The sequence below is a fragment of the Macrosteles quadrilineatus genome, unplaced genomic scaffold, assembly GCF_028750875.1.
Source record: "Macrosteles quadrilineatus isolate MER2022 unplaced genomic scaffold, UCM_ALF_1.0 Scaffold_1__1_contigs__length_201487025, whole genome shotgun sequence".
NCBI lineage: Eukaryota > Metazoa > Arthropoda > Insecta > Hemiptera > Cicadellidae > Macrosteles > Macrosteles quadrilineatus.
In genome coordinates this window covers 72730241-72757240 of record NW_026542594.1, presented here as the reverse complement: position 1 = coordinate 72757240, position 27000 = coordinate 72730241, and the positions used below count along the sequence as shown (strand labels likewise).

General features: G+C 34.8%; 1 protein-coding gene across 1 annotated transcript in view; it reads right to left on the bottom strand.

The window, feature by feature from the left end:
* Positions 1-27000, bottom strand: part of LOC128983577 (cadherin-86C-like) — a 297541-nt gene that overhangs the window by 30646 nt on the left and 239895 nt on the right. Inside the window, exons 13-17 of the mRNA XM_054402910.1 lie at positions 24897-25072; positions 23202-23298; positions 19710-19799; positions 13808-14036; positions 11913-12018 (exon numbers count right to left, since the gene is read on the bottom strand). Coding sequence (XP_054258885.1) covers positions 11913-12018; positions 13808-14036; positions 19710-19799; positions 23202-23298; positions 24897-25072 — 698 coding nt within the window. The remainder of the gene's footprint in view (positions 1-11912; positions 12019-13807; positions 14037-19709; positions 19800-23201; positions 23299-24896; positions 25073-27000) is intronic.

Genomic DNA, 27000 nt, shown 5'->3' with positions numbered 1-27000 from the left:
ATTTATGTATATAAATAACCATAAAACTGGATAATCTTGATCTGCAAGGGGTGCAGACGCAATTGCCTGCTCAGGAATCCAGTGCAGCGTTGCCACAATGGACCCTGGCCAAGCGCATGGTGATTCAGGCAGGGCGTGTCACTAAGACTGACTTTCGGAACACATCATATTTTGCATTCTTTCAAAATGTCAAAGTATTATTACCACCCAAATATGCTATCATTAGTCCACCTCAGTTTGTCTCTAATTTTAGTAGTGTTGGCATCACTAGAAATTGGTACCGGTACCAAATCTAAATCGTCCGATTACGAGTATGCTATGATAGTTAGTACTATATATTTTTTAGAAGTGAGGGAGGAAAAGTAGGTGATAAGAGATATCCAGTATAGAAAAAAGTGCACTAGTGTTTGGGAAGATCTTTTTAGTTCACAACTCATAGCCGCCCAGTGTCCAGGTCTTGGAAACACTGTATGGTGTAAGCGCCCAGTCAGAGGTGGCGGTAGTCTGGAAGTACCTTACCCTGCTAGCTGCTACATCATCCAAATTAAATGTCAATTGATATAAAAAATATTCGGAACAATAAGGTTGAGCATGAATATTCCAATTATTACCAAAATAATTAACTTCAACACAAGCTTTTCAAATTGTTTCTATCTTTTGCCGTTTTTTTTAGAAAAAGTTAATTTACATAATTACAAAAGAAAAACTTTTTAGATTAAGTACAATTTCTAACAACTCACAAACTACCGATAATTAATTACTATATGTGTTTTTTAAAATTAAAGTTTGATGAAGTTCTGACTTTTTACATTGTGCAAATTTTCAAATTCATAATATGGTTTTTGAAACTCTAAAACCACAGCTTTTTTACCTTCCGACCATCATAAAGATTTTAATTAAAGAGCTAAACAAATTTGTTTTCACAGGAATTCGTTAAATAAAACAACAACATTTGTTATGTATTCCGTGTTTTTTGAAGTAGTTTGGTTACTTTTCTGTAGAGCTCTAAACTCGAGTGTGAGGTGATTTTGAATTTCACATATAGTAGGCCAGTCCAGAATCTGAAGGGGGTTGAGCATGCATGGAAAGCCTGACGCAATTTTATTTCTGATTGTTGTTATAGGCACTATGGTGATTATGAGAGCTTATTAATGAGATACAAGAAGACATTAAGTGGTACTGCTCAACCTGTGTGCTGAAGATAGACAGGTTAGTCACTAAAGTGTGGGATACGGACGATTTGTTAAATTTGAGATCAATTGTTGACAACTTAGTGGGGCTTGTAAAAGGAGTGATAAATGACAATTTAGAACTAAATAAGCGAATGGACTCTTTAGCTGATGGAAATTTAAGGTTAAGCAATACAATACTGTCACTGTCGTCTGCAGACGGGAGTAAACAGGAATTAGCAATGTCGAACATTTCAGGGTTTTGTGGTTCTTCCTCTTCCTCTCTCCGGCAGAGTGCAAAAAACGCTGTCGACGATATGACTTTCGATCAAACGATCGGTGAACCAATGACTTCCAATGCTCTATGCAATGGCAAAGATGAATTAACAAATAATAATTTAGTTGGCGTTGACGGAGACTTGCAATTGCAACCTAAAGTCGGTGACTTGCATTCTAGAAACCCAAGATATTCGAGACATAACCAACAACGAGAAAATTGTTCTTATTCAAACAAAAGTAGAATTTATACCAACTCTTCTGACTGGACAGAAGTCAGAAATAATAAAAGGCGCTTTAATAATAGAAAGTATCCAGAAACCATTACTTATAATGAGAAGAAATCTGAAACCATAGTTAGGCCTATGGATTCTGAGGATAAGGCTCATGCTCATGGTATGTCGAAGCCCAAGGCTTACAACGAGGCTGTAAAAGGTAGGCCTACTATAAGAAATAAAGTTGTGCATGGGACTCAAGAGGTAAGTGAGGACAATTTGCTTAAACCAGCTCAGAGAATGATGTGGCTTTTTCTGACAGGCATGGACATTTCGGTAACTTCGGACTCAATCTTAAAATATTTGAGAAGTTTAAAAGAAAATGCCAATTTTCAGTGTCAAATTATAGTGTCAAGGTATGACAGTTATCGCTCTTTCAAGGTAGGTGTACCTTTCGATCTTGGTGAGGAATTCATGCATCCTAACCTCTGGCCCGTAGGGAGTAAGATTGGGAGATATCGCCCCCCTAGGACAAACCGTTGGGATAGGGCTGGTCAAGACAATTTTTTAGGCCCAGTATCAAACAGGACTATAGAAACCAGGGATCACCCAAAATAAATCAAGTTATCAAGCTACTATCAGTAAACATACAGGGTCTTAAATGTAAACTTGGTGATTTGGAGCTTTTTATGAATGACTGTGACATTAATGTTGCTTGCCTCTGTGAACATTTTTTAAGAAATGATGAAGCTGAATTTTATATACCGAGTGGTTACCTATTAGGAAACAATTTTTGTCGTTCCAATCTATCAAGAGGTGGAGTTGGAATACTTGTTGCTAAGGACATTCTGTTTAAAAAATTTGATTTGAATCAATTTTGTTTAGAACTCGACTTTGAAGTCACTGCGGTTGAACTACCTCATTTTAACCTAATTGTTGTGTCATTATATAGATCGCCTATGGGTAATGTAGACATTTTCTTGCGGTCTTTGGAAGATATGCTAGCTTTCCTAGTCAGTAGGGGAAGTACGAGTAAACTCATGATTGGTGGCGATTTCAATGCGGACTTTGACATCACAACTGTAAAGCCTAGTGTTACAAACTTTTTGAATATACTTAGACAGTTTAATCTTTTTTGTGCAAATGACAAACCTACTAGAGGCGCAGCGTGTCTTGACAATGTTCTAACCAATGTTAATTCTTCAGACTATAAAATAAGTGTTGTAAACCCGTTGTTAGGGGACCATGATGCGTTAATACTGGAACATTCTCAAATTTCTGCGGAACGTCAACTTCAGAAAGACGGCGAAGTATGGACCAGAAGATTCACGCCTGTTATGGTTGATAACCTTATTATGAACCTTAGCACTGTCAGTTGGGACTTGGTTTTTGACCCTAATTTATCTGCTGAAGAAAGTTTCAATCTGTTCTGGGACTGTTTTTTCTCTAATTTTAATGATTGTTTTCCTTTGGTGAAGAAGAAGGTGTTTAAAAATAGAACTCTCAAAAATAAAGTTAACTGGTACACCCCAGAGCTGGAAAAAATGAAAAAATTAATACTGTTTTATCAAGATGTGTATAAAATGTATGGTAATGAGGACATTCTTTTTTTATCCAAAAATCTAAAGGGCAAGTATCGCACTGCTATCCGAGAAGCAAAGAAGAGAAAAAACGAAGAACTCATCGAGAGGTCTACCAATAAGTGCAAGACTGCTTGGTCGGTAATTAACTCAGCTGCTGGGAGGTCCACGCAGAAAAATATGTCAGCGCTATCCCCTGATGACTACAGCTCCTACTTCTCCACGGCGGTGGAAGAAATCTGTGAGAAAGTGAATGTGTCAAAAAGCAATGCTCATCAAATGGTGGCAAAAAGTGCTCAACCTGTGTTTGATTTTAAATTCACAATGGTATCAGAATTAGATGTTTTAAATGTGATTGTGTCGTTAAAAAATAGAGATGCGTATGGGTTAACGAGTAATTTATTGAAAAATGTTTGCTCTGTTATTTTAAGTCCTTTCACTTATTGTATAAATCGCTGTCTCATAGAGGGTGTTTTTCCATCTTTTATGAAATTGTCAAGGGTTGTCCCGGTGTACAAAAAAGGGGACAAAAATTTGCCTAGCAGTTACCGACCCATTTCATGTATTTCTACAATGGCTAAAGTTATGGAAAAAATAGTCAAAAACCAAGTATGTAATTTTTTTGAACATAGTAATCTGTTTAGTAACTGTCAATTTGCTTATAGGTTAGGTCTTTCATCAACTTTAGCGGTGGATCATGTTGTAAATAATCTTTTTAACGCTTTAGAGGATAGGTGCTTTGCTCAGATCACCTTATGTGATCTGAGTAAAGCGTTTGACTGTGTTAATCATCCCATTCTTGTAGACAAATTAGCTCATTATGGTTTTCAAGGCTGTGAATTAGATTTATTTGTGTCATATCTTAGTAATCGTAGGCAAATGGTTGAGGTCAATGGTATTACATCGCAAGTCACTCATGTAAATTTTGGAGTTCCGCAAGGTTCAATTTTGGGCCCCATCTTATTTTTAATACTTATGAATGATCTATCTGTTAATGTTTCTTGTAGTGATGTCACAATCTATGCAGACGACACAACACTGTTCTGTAGCCACAGTGACTTAGGGCAGTTGCACTGCCTATCAGAAAATGCCTTAGGTGAATCGACAGAGTGGTTCTCTGCAAATGGCTTGCTTTTAAATGTTGACAAAACTGACAATTTATTGGTTTCAACCCATGACATCTGTGATTTTAGTTCTGTTAAGCTTTTAGGTATATATATTGACAATAGGCTGTCTTGGCAGCATCATATTGATTTTATCTGTACAAGGTTATCCAGAGTCAAATGTTTATTAAGCAGTTTAAGGAATCATGTCACTAATAGCTATTTGAAATTAGCCTATTTTGCATTTTTTGAGAGCATCATAAGATTTGGTATTGTGATTTGGGGTAATGGAGTAGGTATTGGTAAGGTGTTATTGATACAGAAAAAAGTCATTAGAATTGTTACTGGTGCCAAAAGATTAGACCATTGTAAATCTCTGTTCATAGAATCTAGTATATTAACTGTTGTAAATCTGTATATTTATGAAGTCTCCATTTTTGTGAAAAAGAACTCAAACAAACATGTTTTAAGAGGAAATGTCCATAGCCACTTAACTAGAAATAGAAATTTTATTGATGTAAGTAGAGTAAGACTGTCTAGATCTCAAAACTATCATACCCACTTGGGGATCAAAATATTTAACATGTTTCCAGTTGATTTTCGTGCATTGCCCTTAAATGAATTTTCTAAAAAACTGCTCTCTTGGTGTAAAGCTAATCCTATGTACAAGTTAAGTGATTTCTTCAATTTACAATTTGTAAACAAAGACTTAAATTTTATAGTTGTTTATAAATAATGTTTTTATTGTTTAGATTGACGATGTCTATTGTAATTCTTGTGAATTAATTAATGACTAATAAACTTGTCTATTGTCTATTGTCTATTGTCTATTGTCTATTGTCTATGAAAACGCATGTTGTCGCCCCCCAGTATGGCAGAAAGTGCCGTTTACTAAAACGCTTGTAACTCGAGAACCATTTTAGATAGAACATTGAAACAAATGCCAATTTACTCATAAAATTATGACCTTCAAAAAAGGTTTTTATGTTTAAATCCGTATCTAATGTTGGTTTTTTTTAACAACATATTCTACTCATGTTATACTGAAGCTAACATCTTCAATAAACAGTGTGTTTTTAAAGTCCCGAAACGGCTTAATATTTTTTTAACCGACATAGATACGGCAGCACAGTTTTGTATCTAGATATTTCTCATAAAAAAAACTACCTTTTTTAGCGATTGTCAATTTTTGTTAAGAAGAAAATCTATAAAGTAAGCATGGGTTGATATGCCCATCAGGTGAAAGGTCTTTTACTAGTAAAATACAATGCCGCAAATTTGAACTGAAACGGACAACCGAGTCAAAGTGACAGCTGTTCAAAGATGCATTGAAATTGCATTGCTAGAATAAGCTACCTCAGGGAGGCGCCCGATAGAGGTCTGAAGAAAATCATAAAAGTATGCATAGATTGATTGATATGCACATCAAAATAAAGGTCTTAATTAGTAGAATACAATGCCACAAATTTGAGCTACAAAATAACAACTGAGTTAAATACCCCTGCCGCAGCAAACCTGCAGACTAAGCGAATTTCCATTTGCCTGATTGGATTTACACTAAAATGCCTCCTTAAAAATATCGCATTTATTCCCTATTTAAATAGAATTAGTTTAACAAGTACTTAGGTTTGCTGCAACAGGGGTGGGTAAAAAAGTGTTTTTTTGTTGTAAAATGTAAATATTTTAGTAATAAATCTTAAATGAATGTATTTTCCAAATTTGATCGAAATATGTTCTTAAACAACTAAACAAGCACTAAGCAAACTACAACAGTTGACTTAATCTCCATAAGAATAACATGGGAATTTTAAATTTACAATTTTTTGGAATTTTCTCCGTAACCATTTGGCAAATAATAACGCTTCAATATTCAAAATTATTTGTTTTTTTAAGCTCTACAAAATGGTTTGGAAAGAAATTGTGAAAGTTTTTGTTTTTAGGGTCAAAAAAGGGAAAAACCTATTTTTGCCCCATAAAACCCCCCATAAACCCCTGTTCCCATAGTCTTATCATGCTGGTTCCCCGAATAAATATAGGTTTACACGTTTATACCAAATTTAATCAAAATCGGACCATTTTTGCTCGAGTTATCATGCTAACGGACACATACACATATATATAAATATACATATAAATTTGAACAGATTGTGTTTTTGGCCTCTAGGGACCTCAAAACGAAAAAGTAAATTGGTCCCGGATCCAGGTCTTACCATGAGTACTACGGTAATAGCTTATTCCTTATATAGGCTAGGAAATTTGTTAAAAACACGGATGTAAACATAATAAAATTTTTGTAGGTCATACACATTTATGAGTAAATTGGCATTTATTTCAATGTTCTATCTAAAATGGTTCTCGAGTTATAAGCGTTTTAGTAAACGGCGCCCCCGTCATATTCCCCTCCTCCCCTTGGGGATGTCGACAACGCTGGGGGGCGGCAACATGTGTTTTCATGATCAATATAGTGCCTATAACAACAATCAGAAATAAAATTGCGTCAGGCTTTCCATGCATTCTCAACCCCCTTCAGATCCTGGACTATAGGGAATACAGTAGAACCCCTCATAACCGGCCACCACGGGACCAAACCCCTGGCCAGATAACGATTTGGCCGGATAAACCAACCAACAATGAAAATGATAATTCCTACCAGTAATAACAATAGGTAATCAATATATGTAGTGAAAAGTATCATTCCAGTCTGTTCTGGGATTATTTTTAGAAAAATAAACTTATTTGTAAAAAGGAAAAAAATATTTGTAGGTTAAAATCGTTAAGTAATGAAAAACTTACAAATATTATGATTCCAGGCAACAAAAACTATTAATGGAGGTAAAAATGACTATAAATTGGACTTGAAAATCATTAGGACTTAAATGGTACATGCATTTCAACTCAACATTCTTATCCATTTTGTAAAATACAAAAATTAATAATACTGTACTGAACTACTTTGGAAATAATCAACCAACTGATCAAAGGTTAGATCAACTTAGAATAGTGACACAGCAAATAAATGTATAAACAAACAGATAAATAGCGAGAACAATTTATTTGATGACTTGAGAAGTCACAAAGACTAGTGCTTGCATCTAAACGTCTGTAAGTTGTGAGAAAAACATTTTGATATTGGCTTCCTGGAAGGGGCCGGATAAACAGAGGACCGGTAAAACCAAGGCCGGATATGAGGGGTTCTACTGTAAGCTATTACTGTAGGTGTAAAAACTTGCCAATCAAATAAGTGATTTTCTCATAAATAATTATAATATTAAAACCACTTTTGTAACACAAGCTTTTATTTTCTTATTTTAATTCAAAACTCATGTTTTGTTTACAAGAGTTACAATATTAAAATAACCATATGAATTATAACATGTGACATGATTGAGCCAGTAGAAAAGAAACAACTTTAAACATTTTCTAACACACTCCCCCCTTTGCGAAGGCTTTCGCAAACTACATGTTTTTAGAGGAAATCCACCAGTTCAATTTTTTTTTTCAATTCGTTGGATAAGCAAGATCTACTACTGTAGTTTGAAATGTTTGTTCTCTCTTCAGGAAGTGGGGGTAAAGGGACTTGCAGTGATTTAACTACTATCTTTTTACACATGTGCACATTTTTGTTTATAACCCTACCAACAGTTTAAAAGTATCCACACTCTTCCTCGAAAAATATCAAATAAGGCTTGTACACCCGCGTGCGTGTTCTGTACATGATACTGTTCGATTAGTCTGTCAACTGCAATATGATAAGATGGTAGGATAACAGGATACAAGAATTCTTGACTATATTCTTCACATAAACCTTGATTTTAGTCGGATGATACCATAATCATCTATGCATTTTAAATTCCACTCAGTGTAGAACATTTGAGTTCTGCAGGGAAACATTCTTGTTTAATAAGTCTAAAAATAACTTTTTCAGCTCTTTTAAACTCATCTGCTTGAATGTTACACTTTATTCTGTCATTCGTCTCTTGCTATGTTTCAAAGTCCAAGTCTTTTGTAATATCATCTTAGGCACTAAACCATTGGGTGGTGCGGTTGTCTGTAGCCGTTTTTCTGCTGCATGGCGATTCGTTTCTAAAGGTGGATCTATCCATGGAAGCTTCACAACATAACGCCCATCCATTTCCCAGTTGACTGTTCTTTTTGAATATTCAAGTACTTTTGCATCCTTTTCTTTTTTATCAAGCTGTTGGATGGGGTTTAGCGATACCTAATGGTTGAACGTCCCAAAAGTTTCCTATGTCAGATGTTAAGGTGGATGCAAACATCGTTGAAACGAATGATGATTTTCTATTTGATGTGCCAACAACAGTCCAACCAAGCTGGGTCCTTATTGCTACCAACTGATCGCTCACTTTCAAGAACTCGTTCGTGATGATATTGGTCCAGGCATCAGCTCCAATCAACACATCGATGTTTGTATGATCTGTATTTGTTGCTGTTGGAATGTCAGTTAAAATGATGTTTTGCTTCTTCAGTGCATCAATAAGATTTTGGTCTGTCAGTTGAGGAACTTGACTACAAATGATAGGCTGCTCCAATACATTAAGACTCATTCTGTAGTCTGAACTCAAGGATTCCAGAGCAAGGGTATAAAATGCATGTTGTCTTGGCTTCATTTTCCTTCCTCCAAGAACTTCTTGTTGGACCAAAACACTTCCTTTAGGTTTGAGACCTAGTTGTCTTGCACATTCTTCAGTTACAAAACTCTTCTGAGATCCTGAATCGCACAGTATTCTTACCCTTTTCTTTGTGTTATTCGGACCTAAAATGTTAGCTGAAAGGGTCTGTAAATAAGTAACCTTATTTTCTGTTGTTGTTACAGAATTAGTGCTATTCTGTTCGGGCTCCTTTTTGTTGAATACATCTGACTTTTCATCATTAGTCTGCACTTTCTTGCATAGGACAGTTAAGTGGTTACCTTTGCAGAAAATACACTTAACTTGTAACCTACATTTACTTGCTAAATGACCTTTTCTTAAACATCTTAGACATGCTCCTTTTTTCTTTACTATCTCAACCCGTTCATCTCTGTTCAAGTCGATCAATGAAAAGCATTCATGTGACAAATGAGATCGTTTTGAACAAAATATACAGTTGTATTTAACAACTGACTCCGGTTTGGAAGATGATACAAGAACAGCAGCAGAAGGTAAGCTTGTCTTTGGCTTAAGAGATTTAGTCGTTTTACATTCTTGTTTACCAACAGTATCTTGATCAAACTTATTAACCCGCAACTTTAATCTTTCCTCTGCATCAACTTCAACTTTTAAGAAATTCAAAAGCTGAACGAGACAATTTTCTGGTTCTTTAGTTGATACATTTTGTAGAACACGGTGTCTTTCCCATACTTTAAACACAGGTTCTGGGACAGCTGATTCTACTAAAGGGAAAAGTATTGCTGCAAATTTGTCTTTGGTTACACCCAATGAATCTAAAGATCTAAGCTGTACCCCCAATTTATCATAAAGATATGTCACAGAAAGATTTTCCTCTCTTTTAAGAACTAGGGTTAACAATTCCCTTACATAATATTCAATGAGGAACTCGTCTTTCCCATATCGGGACTTCAAAACATCTACAGCTTTTGCATAGTTTTCTTTAGATGCTGGAAAACCTTCAATGAGTTTTTGAGCAGGAGAATCTGGTTTCATTGATTGGTAAAGATACTCAAATTTGTCTTCATCTTTCAAATTATTGTCATCATGTATTTTAGCAAATTGAGACCAAAACCCAATCTAATTTTTTATTTCTCCATCAAATTTTTTAAGCTCAATTTTTGGGAGTCTTACTTTAGTACAATTTGAAGGGGCCGGTATACTAATATTTGAATGTGAATCAACTGCAACAGCTAGCTGAGTATTTTGAACTAACATAGTTACCTCATGATACTTCTCATTGTATTCAGAAGCTGTTGTCATCTCATTTTCAATGTCCTCTTCATTAGCATTCTCATTTTCTATCAACTTGCTTAACACTTTTTCATTTACTTTCTGTAATTTTTCATGAAACTCCATAAATGAATTATATTTTGGTAAAATAATCCTCAAATCAGCATTGTTGTCTACAAGTTCTTCAATAGCCTTGGCCTTTTTGGTAAAAACTGACCTAAGTCCTTTTCTTTCAGTTTCACTCATATTAATTTAAATTATACAATATTAGACTTAAATATCATATAATCCTGGCAGGGTCGCCAAATGTAAAAACTTGCCAATCAAATAAGTGATTTTCTCATAAATAATTATAATATTAAAACCACTTTTGTAACACAAGCTTTTATTTTCTTATTTTAATTCAAAACTCATGTTTTGTTTACAAGAGTTACAATATTAAAATAACCATATGAATTATAACATGTGACATGATTGAGCCAGTAGAAAAGAAACAACTTTAAACATTTTCTAACAGTAGGTCTCATGGCAAGACCTAGACTCGGGACCAATTTTTTGTTTGTTTTGATGTTCAAATTCGTAGATATGTCCATTAGCACTATAACTCAAGTAAAAATTATATGCATTTGATGAAGGTAAAAACCTGTAAAACCTAAGTTTATTCAAACGAGTTCGAGAACTAGCACAATCAAGCTATGGGAACAGGGTTTTCTACATCCTGGGGTAAAAATAAAGTTTTCTTATTTTTGACTAGGTACCAAAACATAACGTTTTGCAATATTTTCCAAACAATTTTGTAGAGCTTAAAAAATCAATTTAGTACTCTAAGCGTTGTTGTATGGCTATGGTTACAGAGAAAGTAAATAAAAAACTGTAAATTTAAAATGTCTGATACAGTATTTGAATGGAGAGTAAACTGTTGTAGTCTGTAGTTTGCTTTTTGTAGGACAGAACCAGGTGAATGAAAAATCTGTTAGTAGTTTGAGTTGATTGTATGGAATTTGTGAAGCAGTATGTGGTTAAAATATGCGTTTAGTGGGGACAGTAGAGTATAGGATGGTAAGAATAGATGAGTTTACAGGAAGTACAGTATGTATCTACATTATTAAATTAATGAGTAAGAAGAATGTAGGGAGTAAATCATAGAGATTAATAGAGAAAAACACAAAAATTGCCATAAATTTGAACCATTAAATTACAGAGTTGGAAGTTGTGTCTTATTGTTCAGGGTTAAGATGTATATAAATTTGTTTGTCAAAATCGTTAGACCCGTTTTGTTAAAATCAGATTTTTGTTTTTTTTTTTTCGTGGTGGGTGAAAATCCCCATCACAAAATAAAAATTAAAAAGTCTTCATTTTTATTTTGTCTTTATCACCCATGTACTTCCTTCATCATCCACATACAAAATTTCATCAAAATATGACTACTTGTAGTCTGTACACATACACACACATAAATACATACATGTATACATACATACACACACACAAACACAGACATCATTTCAAAAACCACATTTTGGTTTCATGGGAACCCAAAATGAATATTTCTACCCAAAACTCAAACTGAAAAATTTTGACAAAAAATACTTTCTTATAATAGACTAGACATAGATTAAGGGGAAAAGGTAAAACCTATCTTTATCTGAGTGTACTGTGATGTTCTTACCACAGCTGCTACCAACTGTGTCTTGTTGCTTGACTGATGCAGCTTTTCCACTTCCGTAGCAGCTACAGAGTTGTCTCCGTACATGACTGTAGCCACCACCACACTCCTATCAGAACAACATTGTATGCACTCACTTTAATTGCACTTTAAAGTCAGATTTTAATTATCATATAAAAATTAAATTGTGTAGTTTAGTTACACGATTTTCAAATCTGTGTGAGGGTGTGTTCATATTCTACTACGACGCCTAATAAGTTTTTACCATTTTATTAGTGAATTTTGTTCTGAAATCAATGGTGGATCGTAGATGTGTAACTATTTTACACAGTAAATTTAAAGAACCAATATCTCCTCTCCTTGTTGCAAACGCTTAACACAAGTAACTGCAATGAGCACGTTACACTTATACGTCAACCATCTACAAAAACAGATGCTCTGCTAGTCTATACTATTATAAAATTGAGGTGGTGTCTGTCTGTCCGTCTGGGCAGCTGTCACGACTATAATACTAAACCGATACAGCCAAAATTAAGCACAAAGATGTTCCACATATCTAGGAATGTCATAGGCATATTCACTTCCATAGCCGAGTTACTCTCGGGATGTCCCTTGGATGTCCAAAGTTTTAAGGTGAGGTTTTCAAAAGTAAATACAGTGGAACCTCGATAAGAAGACCCTCGATAAAGTCACTCTTGATAACAAGTGTATTTTTAAATCCCCTTGAATTTATTTTACCTCTAAACACATGTTATTGCAAACCTCAATAAGAAGTCAACCTTGATAACCAGATTTATTTTATAATCCCCATGAGAGTCTTGTTAGGTATCAAGGTTCTACTGTATTAATAATTGGTTTCCATGAAAACATGAGAAAATTCACAATCTTTACCCTATGTGTTAACATTTCAATGTAAACAATCAGAACTGCCAAATGTTTGATTCACAATTTCAGACAGCTGATCCAAACCAATTAAATATATGATTAACACAACTATGTGGTAGGTTTTTTTTTAGGACTATTTTAAAGTTTTGTCATGAATTATTTATTTTGAAACTACCGTATGTCATTGATTATGGAAATTTAAAAAAATCCACAACCGTTGCTGTATCAACCCAGGCCTGGGGTTCTGTTAAGTTATGAAAATAATGTTATTGGTATATTTTCATGTAAAAAGTAGGACAATTACAATGTAAGTTACCGGTATACTTTTAGTATAAATTTGGTGGCTTTTTTTATAAATTCAAACTACTTAACTGAAGTGTTTGGATTAGGCGGTATTAATAGTACATCTTCTCGTTGCGAAGCATGGGTACAGCAGCTAGTATAATATAAATTCAAACAGATGGTATTTTTGGCCTCTGGGGACATCCACCATGCCTTACCATGAGACCTACAGTAATAGCTTATTCCATCCATATATGGGAAATTTGTTAACAGATTGCTAGAATAGCAAGTCCCAACCAAATATTGTAAATCAAGGGGCCACGAGAGTCTGCAGTTGGTGGCAGCCAATACCACGACTGTACTAGCACGATGTTGCAACATCACCTGTTCACTACTTTTCAACACTAAAATATACTAAACAATATTTTCAAATAAGCTGGTATTATTAGATTTGGTAACACCACACTTTCCTCATTGGCTCCTTCAAAGTCATGTGGTAAATAGGCTCCTCCCTCTACTGCAGACTCTCGTGGACCGTACTGTATAGCATCAATAAACAAAGAATTTAAAAAGAGTTCCACTAGAGCAATTGGCAATCAGCTGAAAATCGCTGACAAATCTTTGTCTTTTCAGAGACAAAATGCAATTGTTTTTCGCATCATTGTTTTTCTTGGTCAATGGTTTAGGAAGATAAAGCAAACACAAGCTAAGCCATTTCAACATAAACCTACTTGTCAGAGTGCCCACTACCCTGCGAGAGATCCTGGACTGGCATGGGCCCGCGATAGTGAGGTAGAGGTGTGACTTGCTGAACAGTGACTGGCGCGCCAGTGGCCTTCTCTAGTAGCTGCTCTGCAGAGCTCTTGTCAGGACGTCCTGGTACCAAAAACACCAACACTCGCACTCCACTGGTATGGGGGTATACACGCACCTGAGCTATACTCCACTTGGTGGGAATACCTGAAATTATTACATAACAGTATTTAATGGTTACACAGTATGTTTTACCTTTTAATTCTAACTAGTTTGGGTACACTTCCATATCTGTTGGCACAAACAACCTTATGTAGGTTAACCTTACCTAACTAACCAAATGATATATCGAATAATTGATATCGATCGATATTTTCATTCGGTTGTTTGTGCCAACAATATGGAATTGTACCCACTGTTTTTTTGTGTTTGGACAGTTTTTATATCAGTACAATTCAAACATTTTATTTTTTATTTTTATTTTAACTTGCTGCAAAATACAGAAAAATATATAGGCTCATCTACGCAGCTCACGAGAAAATGGTTGATAGATTGTCCTCAGTGAGTCCTTTCACAACTTTTGTTTTCCTTGTTTCTGGTTCAAGTCACTGTTGTTTTCACTTCTACATTTATACCTTTCAATGACAACTGTCTATAGACCTAAGAATAAAATTAACTATTTATAACAAAAACTAGCAGAGTACCCGTCCTTCGTACGGGGTTGGCATGCAAGTTTAAAATGCTTATTGCAGTTATACTCAAGCTTTGCGTTTGCAATGGGGAAGGACACATTTTGATAAAATTTGCTTCTTTAAATTGACGGTATACTAATGGTATCACACATCTACCATAGCCATAATGAACCCCATGTGTTTGTAGTTCATGTTCTACCACTTCCCCTAAACAATAAAGAAAAATAGATTATTACGAATTCACAAAAAATCACAATATATTCATGACACTTTAAAATATAAACATAACTGTAAACAATCCTACTTTGACAGTTCTCATTGCGTATCACAGTTTTTTGTTGCTGCTTAGTTCAAATAAGCTGTTTACATAAATGCAAAAAAGATTATAGTGCTGCACCCTGTTGGTAAATCTTATAACTTTTTAATGCTTTTGTATATCATAGAACCAACTTTTTTAGTCGAAACAGCTGACTAAATTCTATAATTCCCTTTAAATATGAATACTCATTAGGTTAACATGGGGAACTACAGAGCCACTGGGGCAGAGCCCGAAAGGATTTTTGAGATAAGAATATGCCTATATGTTAATCGGGAATGTGAGCTATCATCATGCCAAATTTCAGCCCAATCCATCCAGTGGTTTATGCGTGATTGAACTTCAAACAAACACACAAACTTTCACATTTATAATATTAGTAAGATAAAGACTTTCATGACTTTCGTTTCACAATGTGATACTAGATAAAACTACTATAGTTTGGCCGCTTAGAAAGCGACCTCCTCTTGCATTGGTTTAGCATTAGCACGCAGGTCGTTTTCTATGCGGCCGAGCTCCAACCTAAAGGTGAGTGAGCGTAGCGAACGAACTTCAACCAGGACGTGATTGAGCCATGCGAACGAGATCATCTTGAAAATTAAAAAGTTAAATGGGGCAAAGCCCGCGGGATTATAAATAGTCAAAGGAAAGACAACGTCTGCCGGGTTCAGCTAGTATTTATATATATTGTTATTTTTGATATATGGTTTAATTATTAACAAAAAAAGACTAATATAATATACAGGTTGGATCACGTAAGGTCTCCACTATTGATTTCGGGCAAAAAGGCATGTTTTATGTCCAACAGTAAATGTTAAACATTGTTAGATGCTCTTTTTTTCACAGATCGTAATTCATTGACTAATACATTATTTTCTGTTTTTAATAGAGTTATGACGGTTTCCAGAGTCCTTATTGATGTCAGCATATTGCTAGTTTCCTCTTTACGTACTTTACATTCAATGCAGCAGTTAATCTTCTACCTTGTTGAATTCGTACCATTGTTTTTATGAACTACTTTTTCATCTTCTGCTTTCACAAGCATGATTGATTCCTTAATATTATCTTTATTTCTTAAGAGTCTTCATCACCCTGCGTTTTGGGGATATGACCTTGGGGGGAATGTGTTGAGGACTGGCGGGTAGTGCAGGGTCATTATGCGCACCATTCTGAAAACATCGTAAACATACGACTAATAAATCGACACGTCGGTGATTCATCTGCCGCCTGAGCCAAGTTTCGTAAAAGGCTAGTAGCGAAGTAGCCTCTGACAAAACATGTAAATTTCGTCCCCCGCTTCAGAGGTCGTTTTACAACAGATTTTCTTGAAATTTGGTATCAATGTAGTTGAATAGTTGTATTAGAGCTCTTATACCTCAAAAAGTTGAAAATGAAAAAAATAATTAGTTTTATCAGTGTCTAAAAGTGACTCAATTTCCTTGACTAAGATATTTTTGTACTTATATTATTGATTATCTTTGATATATCATGTACTAGCTGTTGTACCTGTGCTTTGCAACGGGAAGAGGACACAAAATATAAACATTTTTATCTTTAAATCTGTTGCATATAATAGTTACACATCCGCTAACGCTTTTAGAAACAAAATTCAACTTTTATGGCTTTAATAGAAACGTTTAAGTTATGACTTTTAATTCTGGTAAGTAGTAGATACCACCATTTCATCTCCCTTATTTACATATCTTTTTATTTATTATTGACATTTTAAATTTCAATTTTGAAGTTACTACTAATTATAAAATTTAAATGAATTTTTCTTTTAAATTTCACTTTTCTTTATTGAGCGGAGCGAGCGAAGCTCTTATACTACACTCCTGCTTTTGTTTTACAAATACTCCTCCTGAACGGCTGAAGCGATCTTCACGAAATTTAACACAGTCATAGTACCCTACCATGGGAAGGTATAAATCTGAAATGGTACAAATCGGACCATAGGACTTTTTACTACATGAATGCAAACTTTTAGAAATTTAACATGGGCCTTATGGGTTAATTGGTCACCATGACAATATTTGCGAGTTAACACTAAGAAGTAAACAAGAGCCTCGACATATGTTAGTCAACAAATCTACCACATTATAAATACAGTACAAAAGAAAAAATCTTATGAATACTGAAGAGCATATTAATCTAATGCATGTAATACGAATTGAGTAACAATCAGTTCTATATTGAGTGATTAAAGTCATGCCGTTTATATTTAATTGTATAATCGTTCTGATCTTTTTAATAACAACAATGAATAGTCAACTAATTAGGCCTAAGCCTATATGTTACGTGGAGAAGGAGAAGATAAAACGAGGTAAAAAAAAAAAACACTACAACAAAATCACTCTGCCCTTGATTTGCAAGTAAATTTGTAAAAAAGGTACTTGTAGCTATAAAAATACTAAATCATTTTACAAAATGAAATCATCACAACCACTTGGTTTACAGATAAGGTTTAAAACTAAATGGTGTAACTTAGACAATAAAATCCAAAAGGATTAATACTAATATTGCTGTGTGCACTTCGAAAAAAATTAATCACCAATTAAATTAGGCCTATATGATTCTCTATCAAATTCATGAGAAAATGTAACAGCGTCGTTTAACCAAATAGGCCTACCGGTAGGCTTATTGTCTACCACCTCGCTTTACTCTGCGATAATAACTTACAAAATAGTTTTTAAACATAGCCATATAGTAGTCTAAAGTTAAGTTGGAAAAATATATAGGTTCCAAATACTAAGAAAAATAAGGTTTCAAGGTAAACCAACTCCTAAAGTTTTCACTTATTCTTTTTAGTCTACATGGTATTGATAAATTTTATTGCGCAAAAGGGAAATTTTAAAAGTGGTTGACAATATATTTCTTACTTTTAACTGCTATTATTCGCTGTTAGGAAATGATTACAAACAAAAAGTTAATGTATTATTTATAAAAGATCCATTCTTATCATAAAACTAAATTATGAATTGGTCAGATAAAAAAACTAATTAGTGAGGTTAAGAGAAAGAAGACATTGAAGAAAAATTATAAGGGTTGCCAAAATTAGGCTGATGCACCATATATTGCGTTTGGATACTGACAGTATTTTATGTGAGCAAGACACATATAGTTAATGTAGACTTTGAATATGTACTGCAATTCCTATTTGCAGTCTACTGGATTTCCATTAATATGAATAAAATATAACACTCATAGTTTCGATACTGCAATTAGACAATTCGTTGACGTGAACCCGACGTATCATTGACTTTGAATACTGCACAGACATCCCGATCCCATATAAGTGAAGCAGAAGTAAGCCTAAGCCTACCATTGACTTCGGATACTGCAATTAGACATTTTATTTATGTGAACAAAATAAATGGACCATTGATTTAGGATACTGCAAGTAGACTATTCATTTACATGTAACATTGAGTTTGGATACTATACAAGTAAACAATCCGTCTACGTGAACCAGACGTACCATTGACTTTAGAATCTGTAAATAGGCATTCCATTTATGCGAACCAAATATATCATTGGCGTTGGATACTGCAAGTAGACATTTAATTCATGAGAACTAGATGAAACATAGAATATGATTCCTGCAAGTAGACAATTCATTCTCTTAATCATGACTTATATGATTGACTTTGGATACTTACTGCAAATAGGCATTCTATTTAAAATGTCATTGACATTGAATTAATATGCTGGCTCCGCTCAATATTGCAAGCAGACAACTGCATTGTACACCTAGTATTAAATCACAAATCCTTCTATTTCAGTTTCTTCACTCACAATAAATCATTAGCAAAATAAGTCAGCTGTTTTAAACGAAATTGCTATGCCTTATCAATACAATCTTTTGAAATATTAAAGAAACTACATCTATAAGTACTATAAAAAATTGGAAACAAATAATTTAGCATTAAAGACAGCAGACAAAACTAATATGATTATCATAAAAATTTTTTTCCCATGTTAATCTTATGGAGAAATACAAAACTTTAAAGGGCCCCAGGGCCTCACTCTCTAATTATTTCCCTAAAAAGAAAGTTTCTTTACCACATTATCATGTTTAACTTCACATTACCATCGCTCTTTCCAATGAGACCATAAATATGACAATCGGTTCTGTAGTTTCGGAGGAGTAATTGTCACAAACATCCTGCTTGCATATTAAATAAGTATATATAGATTATCAAAGCATCAAGGACTAAACAATTTAACAGCAAATACAGTATATATGTTTCATTGCATCTCTGATTCTACTCTACGAAAATATCAACAAACAACTTAATATACAAACCAGTTCTTTTAATCAGTTCCATCATCCATTGGCTTTACATTTTCACACTTACCATTAAGTAAACTTAGTAACAGATATTTCATTGATTTTAGAAACAAAAGAACCCTGTGTACTGCTTAGTTTTATGATATTTTCCTTGGTTTAATTTAATCAGTGGTGTGGCAAAACACAAACAATAAATTTATCAAATGAAGTAAATGTGAACTGAAAGCTATGTTATTGCCATTTGATAATTAATTATAGTAACACATATACAACAGAATTTTAAAAACAAAAATCAACGACGTAAAATTTAGTTATTGATGATATTCTTTAGTTTAATTTATGCATAGGTTTAGCAAAACACAATATCTTAATTTACCTAAATATACATATAAATACCCCCGTCGCAGCAAACCTGCATACTAAGCGAATTTCCATTTACCCGGCTTGATTTCTTCTAAAATATTCCCTATAAATTTTCAGATTTATTTCCTAAAGTAAAAAGTGGTAAAAGCATCAATATTTTTGACAACATTGATCCAAGACAACCTACATAGGCCTACTTTAATCCCTGAGTGGCTTACCCATATCATAAGCTCGTACTGTCAGAGTAGTTATTGCAGATATTGTCTGTCTAACTGGACGGTTGACAGGCTTCACTACTCTCAGCTCCCCTGAAACAAATTTATTTAACTGTTTATCATATATACAGGGTGAGTTGGTGGGTTTTAAATGAGTTCCCCCCTACTGGCCCTACTGTTTTCTACATTTCTTAAGATATCATCTCCGGACCACGTCAGATCATTGTAGAGTGTAGTAAGTACTTCATTTTGACTGGGTATACATTTTTGGCCGCCATCTTGGATCCGCCATATTGGATACAAATTTTTTTTTTCAAATGTAAAGGTAGGGTTGTGACCCATTATTTCAAACTAGAATCGTACGCTGATTACAATGGTGCAATTAGATTTAAACAATCTTGATCTGTTCTAAAGTTATGAGGACTCTTTATACATTTATTTTTAGCCCATTTTAACATTGTGCAGTTACAAACTATGGCCATAATCTCAAAATAGTAGCCTATTAGATAAAGATAAGTATACACCACCATTCATTGTCGACCAATTTTCACTTGGTTATGACTGATGTAATTTTTTCGGCCGCCGTCTTGGATCCGCTATTTTGAAATGTGATAAATTAATTAAAATATGAAGGTGGTATTGTGACCCATCATTTTGAGCTACCTTTTTATGCTGAACTCAATGCCGCAATCCGTTTATTCATTTGATTTGCATTTTTTGTTTTTGAAATATTTAAATTTTAAATTAGAGCATTTTAATATTTCATCAAGAAAGCTTGATAACCAAAAACGGATTGCAGCATTGAGTTCCCTATAAAAAAAGTAGTTCAAAATGATGGGTCACAACACCACCTTCATATTTTAATTAATTTATCACATTTCAAAATGGCAGATCCAAGACGGCGGCCGAAAAAAACTACATCCGTCATAACCAAGTGAAAATAGGTCGACAATGAATAGTGGTATAGGCTATACTTATCTTTATCTAGCACTATTTCGAGATTATGGTTTTAGTTTGTAAATGCACAATGTTAAAATGGGCTAAAAATAAGTTATAAAAAGTCCTCATAACTTTAGACAGGAACAAGATTTTTAAAGACTAATTGCGGCATTGTAATCAGCGTAAGATTCTAGTTTGAAATAATGGGTCACAACCCTACCTTTACATTTGAAAAAAAAACTTTGTATCCAATATGGTGGATCCAAGATGGCGGCCAAAAATGTATACCCAGTCAAAATGAAATACTTACTACTCTACAATGATCTGATTAGGTCCGGAGTTGATATCTTAAGAAATGTAGAAAAATGTAGGGGGGAACTCATTTAAAACTCACCCTGTATATTAAAACGTGACAGGGGTTTTTTCAACAAATTCAACAATGGAGTCAGTGGTGTATTTTAAAGCTGTAGCAGCCAAAATTCCATGTAGATCAGCTACTAAGTCAATTAATTCATTGTTTATTAATTCCTCTTTTAAGTTCATAAAGGCATTTTGTCCTGAATTTATTAGTTTACCACGGGTTCTTCGAGTGATCATCCTTATTGTATTAGCAAATTATAAGGAATATTATAAGGACCATAATACATTAATTTGAATCAAAACCGGCTTTTAAATAAAATCTGACATAACAATCACACTTTACCTTAACCCCGTTTGTGGCAAACCCGTGATCATTTCCAGCGATTTGATCAAATCCTGTGACTATTTTTTGGGATATCGGCGTAATTGGTGACGATTCCCTGTGATCGCGGCAAAGCCAGAATACAGTAACTTAGTAAGTTTCTTAAGAGATTGCGGCAACATCCACCATTATCTCAATACTCGGTACAATTTTTTGCGATCGCGGCCATTATCTGGGATCATATTTAAATCAAGGCAAAGTTCGTGATGATTCCCTGTGATCGCGGCAATGCCAGAATTGGAGTAACGTCGTAAAGTGTCTTAAGCAATTGCGGCAACATCGACCACTATCTCAATACTGGTGAAATTTTGTGCTATCGCGGCCATTATCTGGGATCATATTTGAATTGCGGCAAAATTTGTGAAGATTCCCTGTGATCGCGGCAACGTCAGAATTGCAGTAACGTCGTGTGTGTCTTAAACGATTGCAGCAACATATCCACCATTATCTCAATACTCGTGACAATTTTTTGCGATCACGGCCATTATATGGGATCATATTTCAATCGCCGCAAAATTCGTGATGATTCCCAGTGATTGCGGCAGTGGCTGTCATGATTTCTTGCGATTGAGGCAATTTTTGGTATTCGTAATAGTTTCATACGATTGTAATTTTCAACTATGCAAAACGAGAGAGGACATTTGGTAAGCGCCTAATTAATTTTTGAACTTATTAAGAAAAACTACTGTGTGAGGGGGGGGGGCAGAGGGGCCCCCTATGCCTGGTGGCCCCGGGTGCACGCTCCGTCCGCTCATAGTTAAGTTTGCAAGACGCTACAAGTACTTACGAAGTCCTGAGGCCAGCCTTGTCTCTACTTTCCCAAACCTGGAAGTGGCCATGAGGATTTGTGACTAACTGCTCTGCAGAACGATTGTTTTTAGCTCTTAAGAGGAGTCAGTGACTATGTCAACATTTAAGCAAACTAAACTAATCCATTTAATGATCATTTGTACAGAAAGTTACGTAACCCTGAAAATTAACTTTGATGGTTAAAGCGAGTTTGCCGAAAACTGCATTTGCCCCATAGTCAAGTGCCAATTAGCATCACATACTAACCATGGGCCAGTTCTCAGGTAAACTAACTGAACTCTATTCACTTTACAAAAAAATCCTAGTCAGCCACTTTTTGTTTTTTCACACTATACAGCAAGTACCGGTAGCTGATTTCTGGTCTCTCTGAAGACCAGAAAATCACAGTTTACAGAAAGGGATCTGTAAACTCAGCTGGAGAACACTATAAAGTTACATGTAGTCTGGTAAAATCAGCTGAAGTTCGGTAATTTACCACACTTTCAAGGGTAATATTTTCAATAACTAACACAATACATTGAGTTAGCAGTACAACGGTTTGGATAGACACTTTGTATTCACAATAGGCCTACATTTTAGAAAGGTAAATGTTACCTTTTTCAAGAAAATTTAAAATTCTGCTAGTTAAACTGTTATGGTAACATTGTTTGTATTAAACAGTTTTGTCACTGTAAGTACAAGTTGTGTTTTACTTACCCTGTATATTTCTTGCTGATAGTGTGACAAAAAGTATTGTACATAGCTCAAGGGGAACGTGTTTACGGTACCGGCAAAGCGTGTGTAAATAACTTGGCAAACCTCACATGGTAACTATCATGCTTTTGATACAAACATGTACTTCCCTGCCTTGCAGCCTAACATATTATTGATTCACGTAATGTTGAGATCTTCATTCTCGTAAACACATTAAGTAGCACTTATGTACAATTGTTTTTTCAAATTATTAACAGGTACGGTACATGTATGGTAGTAGGTCTAATGCCAATTAGCAAACATAATTTCACCTGTCTCTCCATGCACAGAGAAGCGATCTCCATAGTTTCCACTGACAATCTCATAGCGAACAATGTTGTTAGGGGGCTCAGCATCTGCATCAAGGGCCTGGAAATTAAAATTTGATAGTGAATAATTTTCAACTAGGTACCTTACTAAAAGATTATACATCACAGATATACTACAAACCTAAACTGTTCAATGAAGCAGTTTTAGCGAATTTCCCATATAGGGAATAAGCTATTTCCACAGGTCTCATGGTAAGACCTAGACCCGGGACCAATTTACTTTGTCGTTTTGAGGTCCCCAGAGGCCAAAAACACCATCCGTTCAAATTCATATACACAGTGTGTGTGTCCGTTAGCGCGATAACTTGAGCAAAAATTATCCGATTTTGATGAAATTTGGTACATATGTGTAAACCTACCTTTATTCGAACGAGTTTGCGAACCAGTATGATCGGACTATGGGAACGGGGGTTCATGGGAGGTTTTATGGGGTAAAAATTGATTTTTCCTATTTTTGACCCTAAAAACACAAAGTTTCATAATTTCTCTCCAAACCATTATGTAGAGCTTAAAAAAAGAAATAATTTTGTATATTGAAGCGTTTGTATGACCAACGGTTACGGAGATAATAAAAAAAAATTAAATTTAAAATTCCCATGTTATTCTTATGGAGAACAAATAAACTGTTGTAGTTTGCTTGTTTATGGACCATACATTTTAACCAAATTTGGAAATTTGATTTATTTCATACTAAGCTATCAACATTGCAATAAAAAGTACAACTCAATATCTTCCCTGTAGCAGCAAACCTAAGTACTTCCTAAAATTAAAGTTATTTAAATAAGAAATAAATCTGAAAATTTTTAGGGAATATTTTAGTAGAAATCAAGCCAGGTAAATGGAAATTTGCTTAGTCTGCAGGTGTGCTGCGGCGGGGGTATTTATTTTTACCTGAGATTGTTATGTGTTGAATTAAAGTGAGGGACGCTGAATAATAATTACTATCAATAATCTAAGAATAAATAAGCACTACACAGTACTATAATAAATTTAATGGACTAGAGAAATACTGGTATACATTATTTACAAAATGTCCTGTACTGTATTCCACATTTCTATTTATTCTCGTAAAGTAGTACAAGTACATAAAGTAGATAGAGCACAGCCACCTTTAACTCCAAGCCACAGCCTTCAAAGTGGCAACATCGCAAGTAGGGTTGTAACAGCTGTTTTGTTTGGAAGCAGCTAATGGTATTTGTGAATTTAAGAAAGCTTGGTTACTGGGCTATGAAAATATTGACTCCGATTTAAATGTACAGATATAGATTTTCAATTCATATTGTTTTGGTTTTCAATTCTGTATGTTTATTTTCAATATTTTAATAAATTTATGTTCATAACTTTAATTTTAAATCAATAATGTGTGAATTAATGACCTGATGTCACCTGTATGCCATGTTCTCTTATGGGACGTATGACACTAAACAATTAACCCTACTTGCAACATTGTCAATGCTACCAGGCCGCGGCCTGGAGTTAAAGGCAGTCGTGGATAGAGTTATTGACTGAGGCAACTACTCTTTTATTGTCGGACTTCAGATACACAATTTTAGTTCCCCTTAACACCGGGTAATAGTACTATACATTTTATGTTAATAGTTTAGAATAAATTAACAGGTATGTGGATTTAGAATTTACCTTTATAAATGCTCGTTCAACAAATCCTAGTCCATATTTGTCCAGAACAAAGTCCATTGGATCCCGAACAAATCTTGGTGCTTCATCGTTCACATCTATCACCGTAATTATCAGTGGTACTGTAGCCCTGTGGCCTAACCCATCCATATCTCTTGCCTCTACTATAAAACGGTACTCTGTAAAACATATTTAATTGTTGACATTGATATCATAAGGTGTGTAGAGGAGGTGTGTAAAGGTAAGGGTAAAGTGTACATTACCTTTACCTACTTTGGAGGTGGGGCTTGAAAGTAACAAAGCATGTTTTTGTATAGCAAGAACCTCAAAGACAAAGCCATCATGTTCCTGTTACCTGACATCCCTGCCATTTTTCAACTGGCAATATTTTGATAAGTTTTATTTACAAACGAATGAAGAAGTGTGTTGAATCATAACATAGTCAAAACTGAACATTTTTAACAATCTAGCAACAGCTGTAACATAATAATAATATTAAAATAAAGTGAAGACCAAAGGCATCACAGCTGTGGCCAAGTTGACGCCACATCAGCCCCCCGCAGAGCCTGGAAGTTCAAGAAGCTTGAGCTTTACATTTAGACCAGATCGAGTTGTATAGTTTCTGAACAATGATGCCGGGTTTGGAGGTTTGAGGGATGTGTTCGAAGATTGTATATTTTGAGGCTCTTTGATTGTTGGATGATTACATTTGTCAGGTCACACATATGCAGGCTTCACCCTGTCTAAAGCTCACTCGCACTTGTTTGCCATTCTGTGATATTACTAAGGATTTTTCATCACGAGAAATTACAGGATATGGTCCGTTATAGGGAGGCTGTAGACAAATTATTTGCAGTGTGGCCTATATTACGGAAACCTAACACTAACATTTTAGGAAACTTAAACTTAAAGTGAGGCATGGGACTCGCATGGTGGAGGCGCCGGGTACACACCCTTCTGACGACCCAACACAACCTGAACCTGAACATTCACAAAACCTTTATGAAAACAGGTCAATAATAGAACACGAACAATTGTTACATAGCTTTAATTCGTTAAACTCAAATCAAGAAACACATCAAATCACAACCAACTAGAAACCCCTTACACATCAACACAAATCGTATCTCACCCTAAATCACATATAACCAACAAAAACATGGCTGATGAGTCAAAAGAGAAACTTCCTCTAATAAAAGCAGGCACATACTCAGGTCTCCCTTCAGAAGATGTACATGAATTTATTCAAAAATTTAATATAGTATCAAGGTGCAACCATTGGTCCGAAAAAACTAAAATTGAACTTTTCCCCACGCACTTAACATCGACCCCGTATAAATGGTATGCACTCTACAAACATGAAAACAATGAAACTAGTTGGGCAAACCTAGAGTCTGAATTTATTAAAGCATTCAGCCCAGATGCATTAATTGATGACTTACAGACGGTCCTTGAAAATCGAACCCAAGGAGAAAATGAATCTCCAATGCAATTCCTATACGAAATCATTCACCTTTCCCACGGAATAGATCCCAATATGAATGATGCAAAAATAATAAAATTCGTAATTCAGGGAATAAACCGGAAATTTGTAATGACCTAGTGAGGATGGAAAACAACTCACTTAAACAGCTAAACGAAAATCTGCTAAAAATTGAATCTCAAAGAGCTATTAGGAATAAAAATCAGAGAAAATACCAAACCTCAGCTGAACGCGTTACCCTAATAAAACCTCAAACAAAGTCGGTAACATATGAAAATGACGAATTAGACAACTTAAAATCTGAACTTAGGGACATAAAAGATACATTATTAAGCCTCAAGGTCAAACCTGATGAAACAAACTACCCTAGGGACAACCCACACAAAGAAAGTTATCATCGTTCAAGATCCACACAAAGAAGAGACATTTCCCCTCATCCCAGACATGACAGGTCAGCTGAAAAATATAGGCCCAGAAGCACTTCTCGAAACTCACAAAATTTATCGAGAAGCTCTTCACCTCACAATTCACATCACTCCAACAGACAACCTATCCCAAGAACCAGATTAAATTATAGATCACCACACCGATCACAAAACACTCCACTCTTTTGTCACATATGTA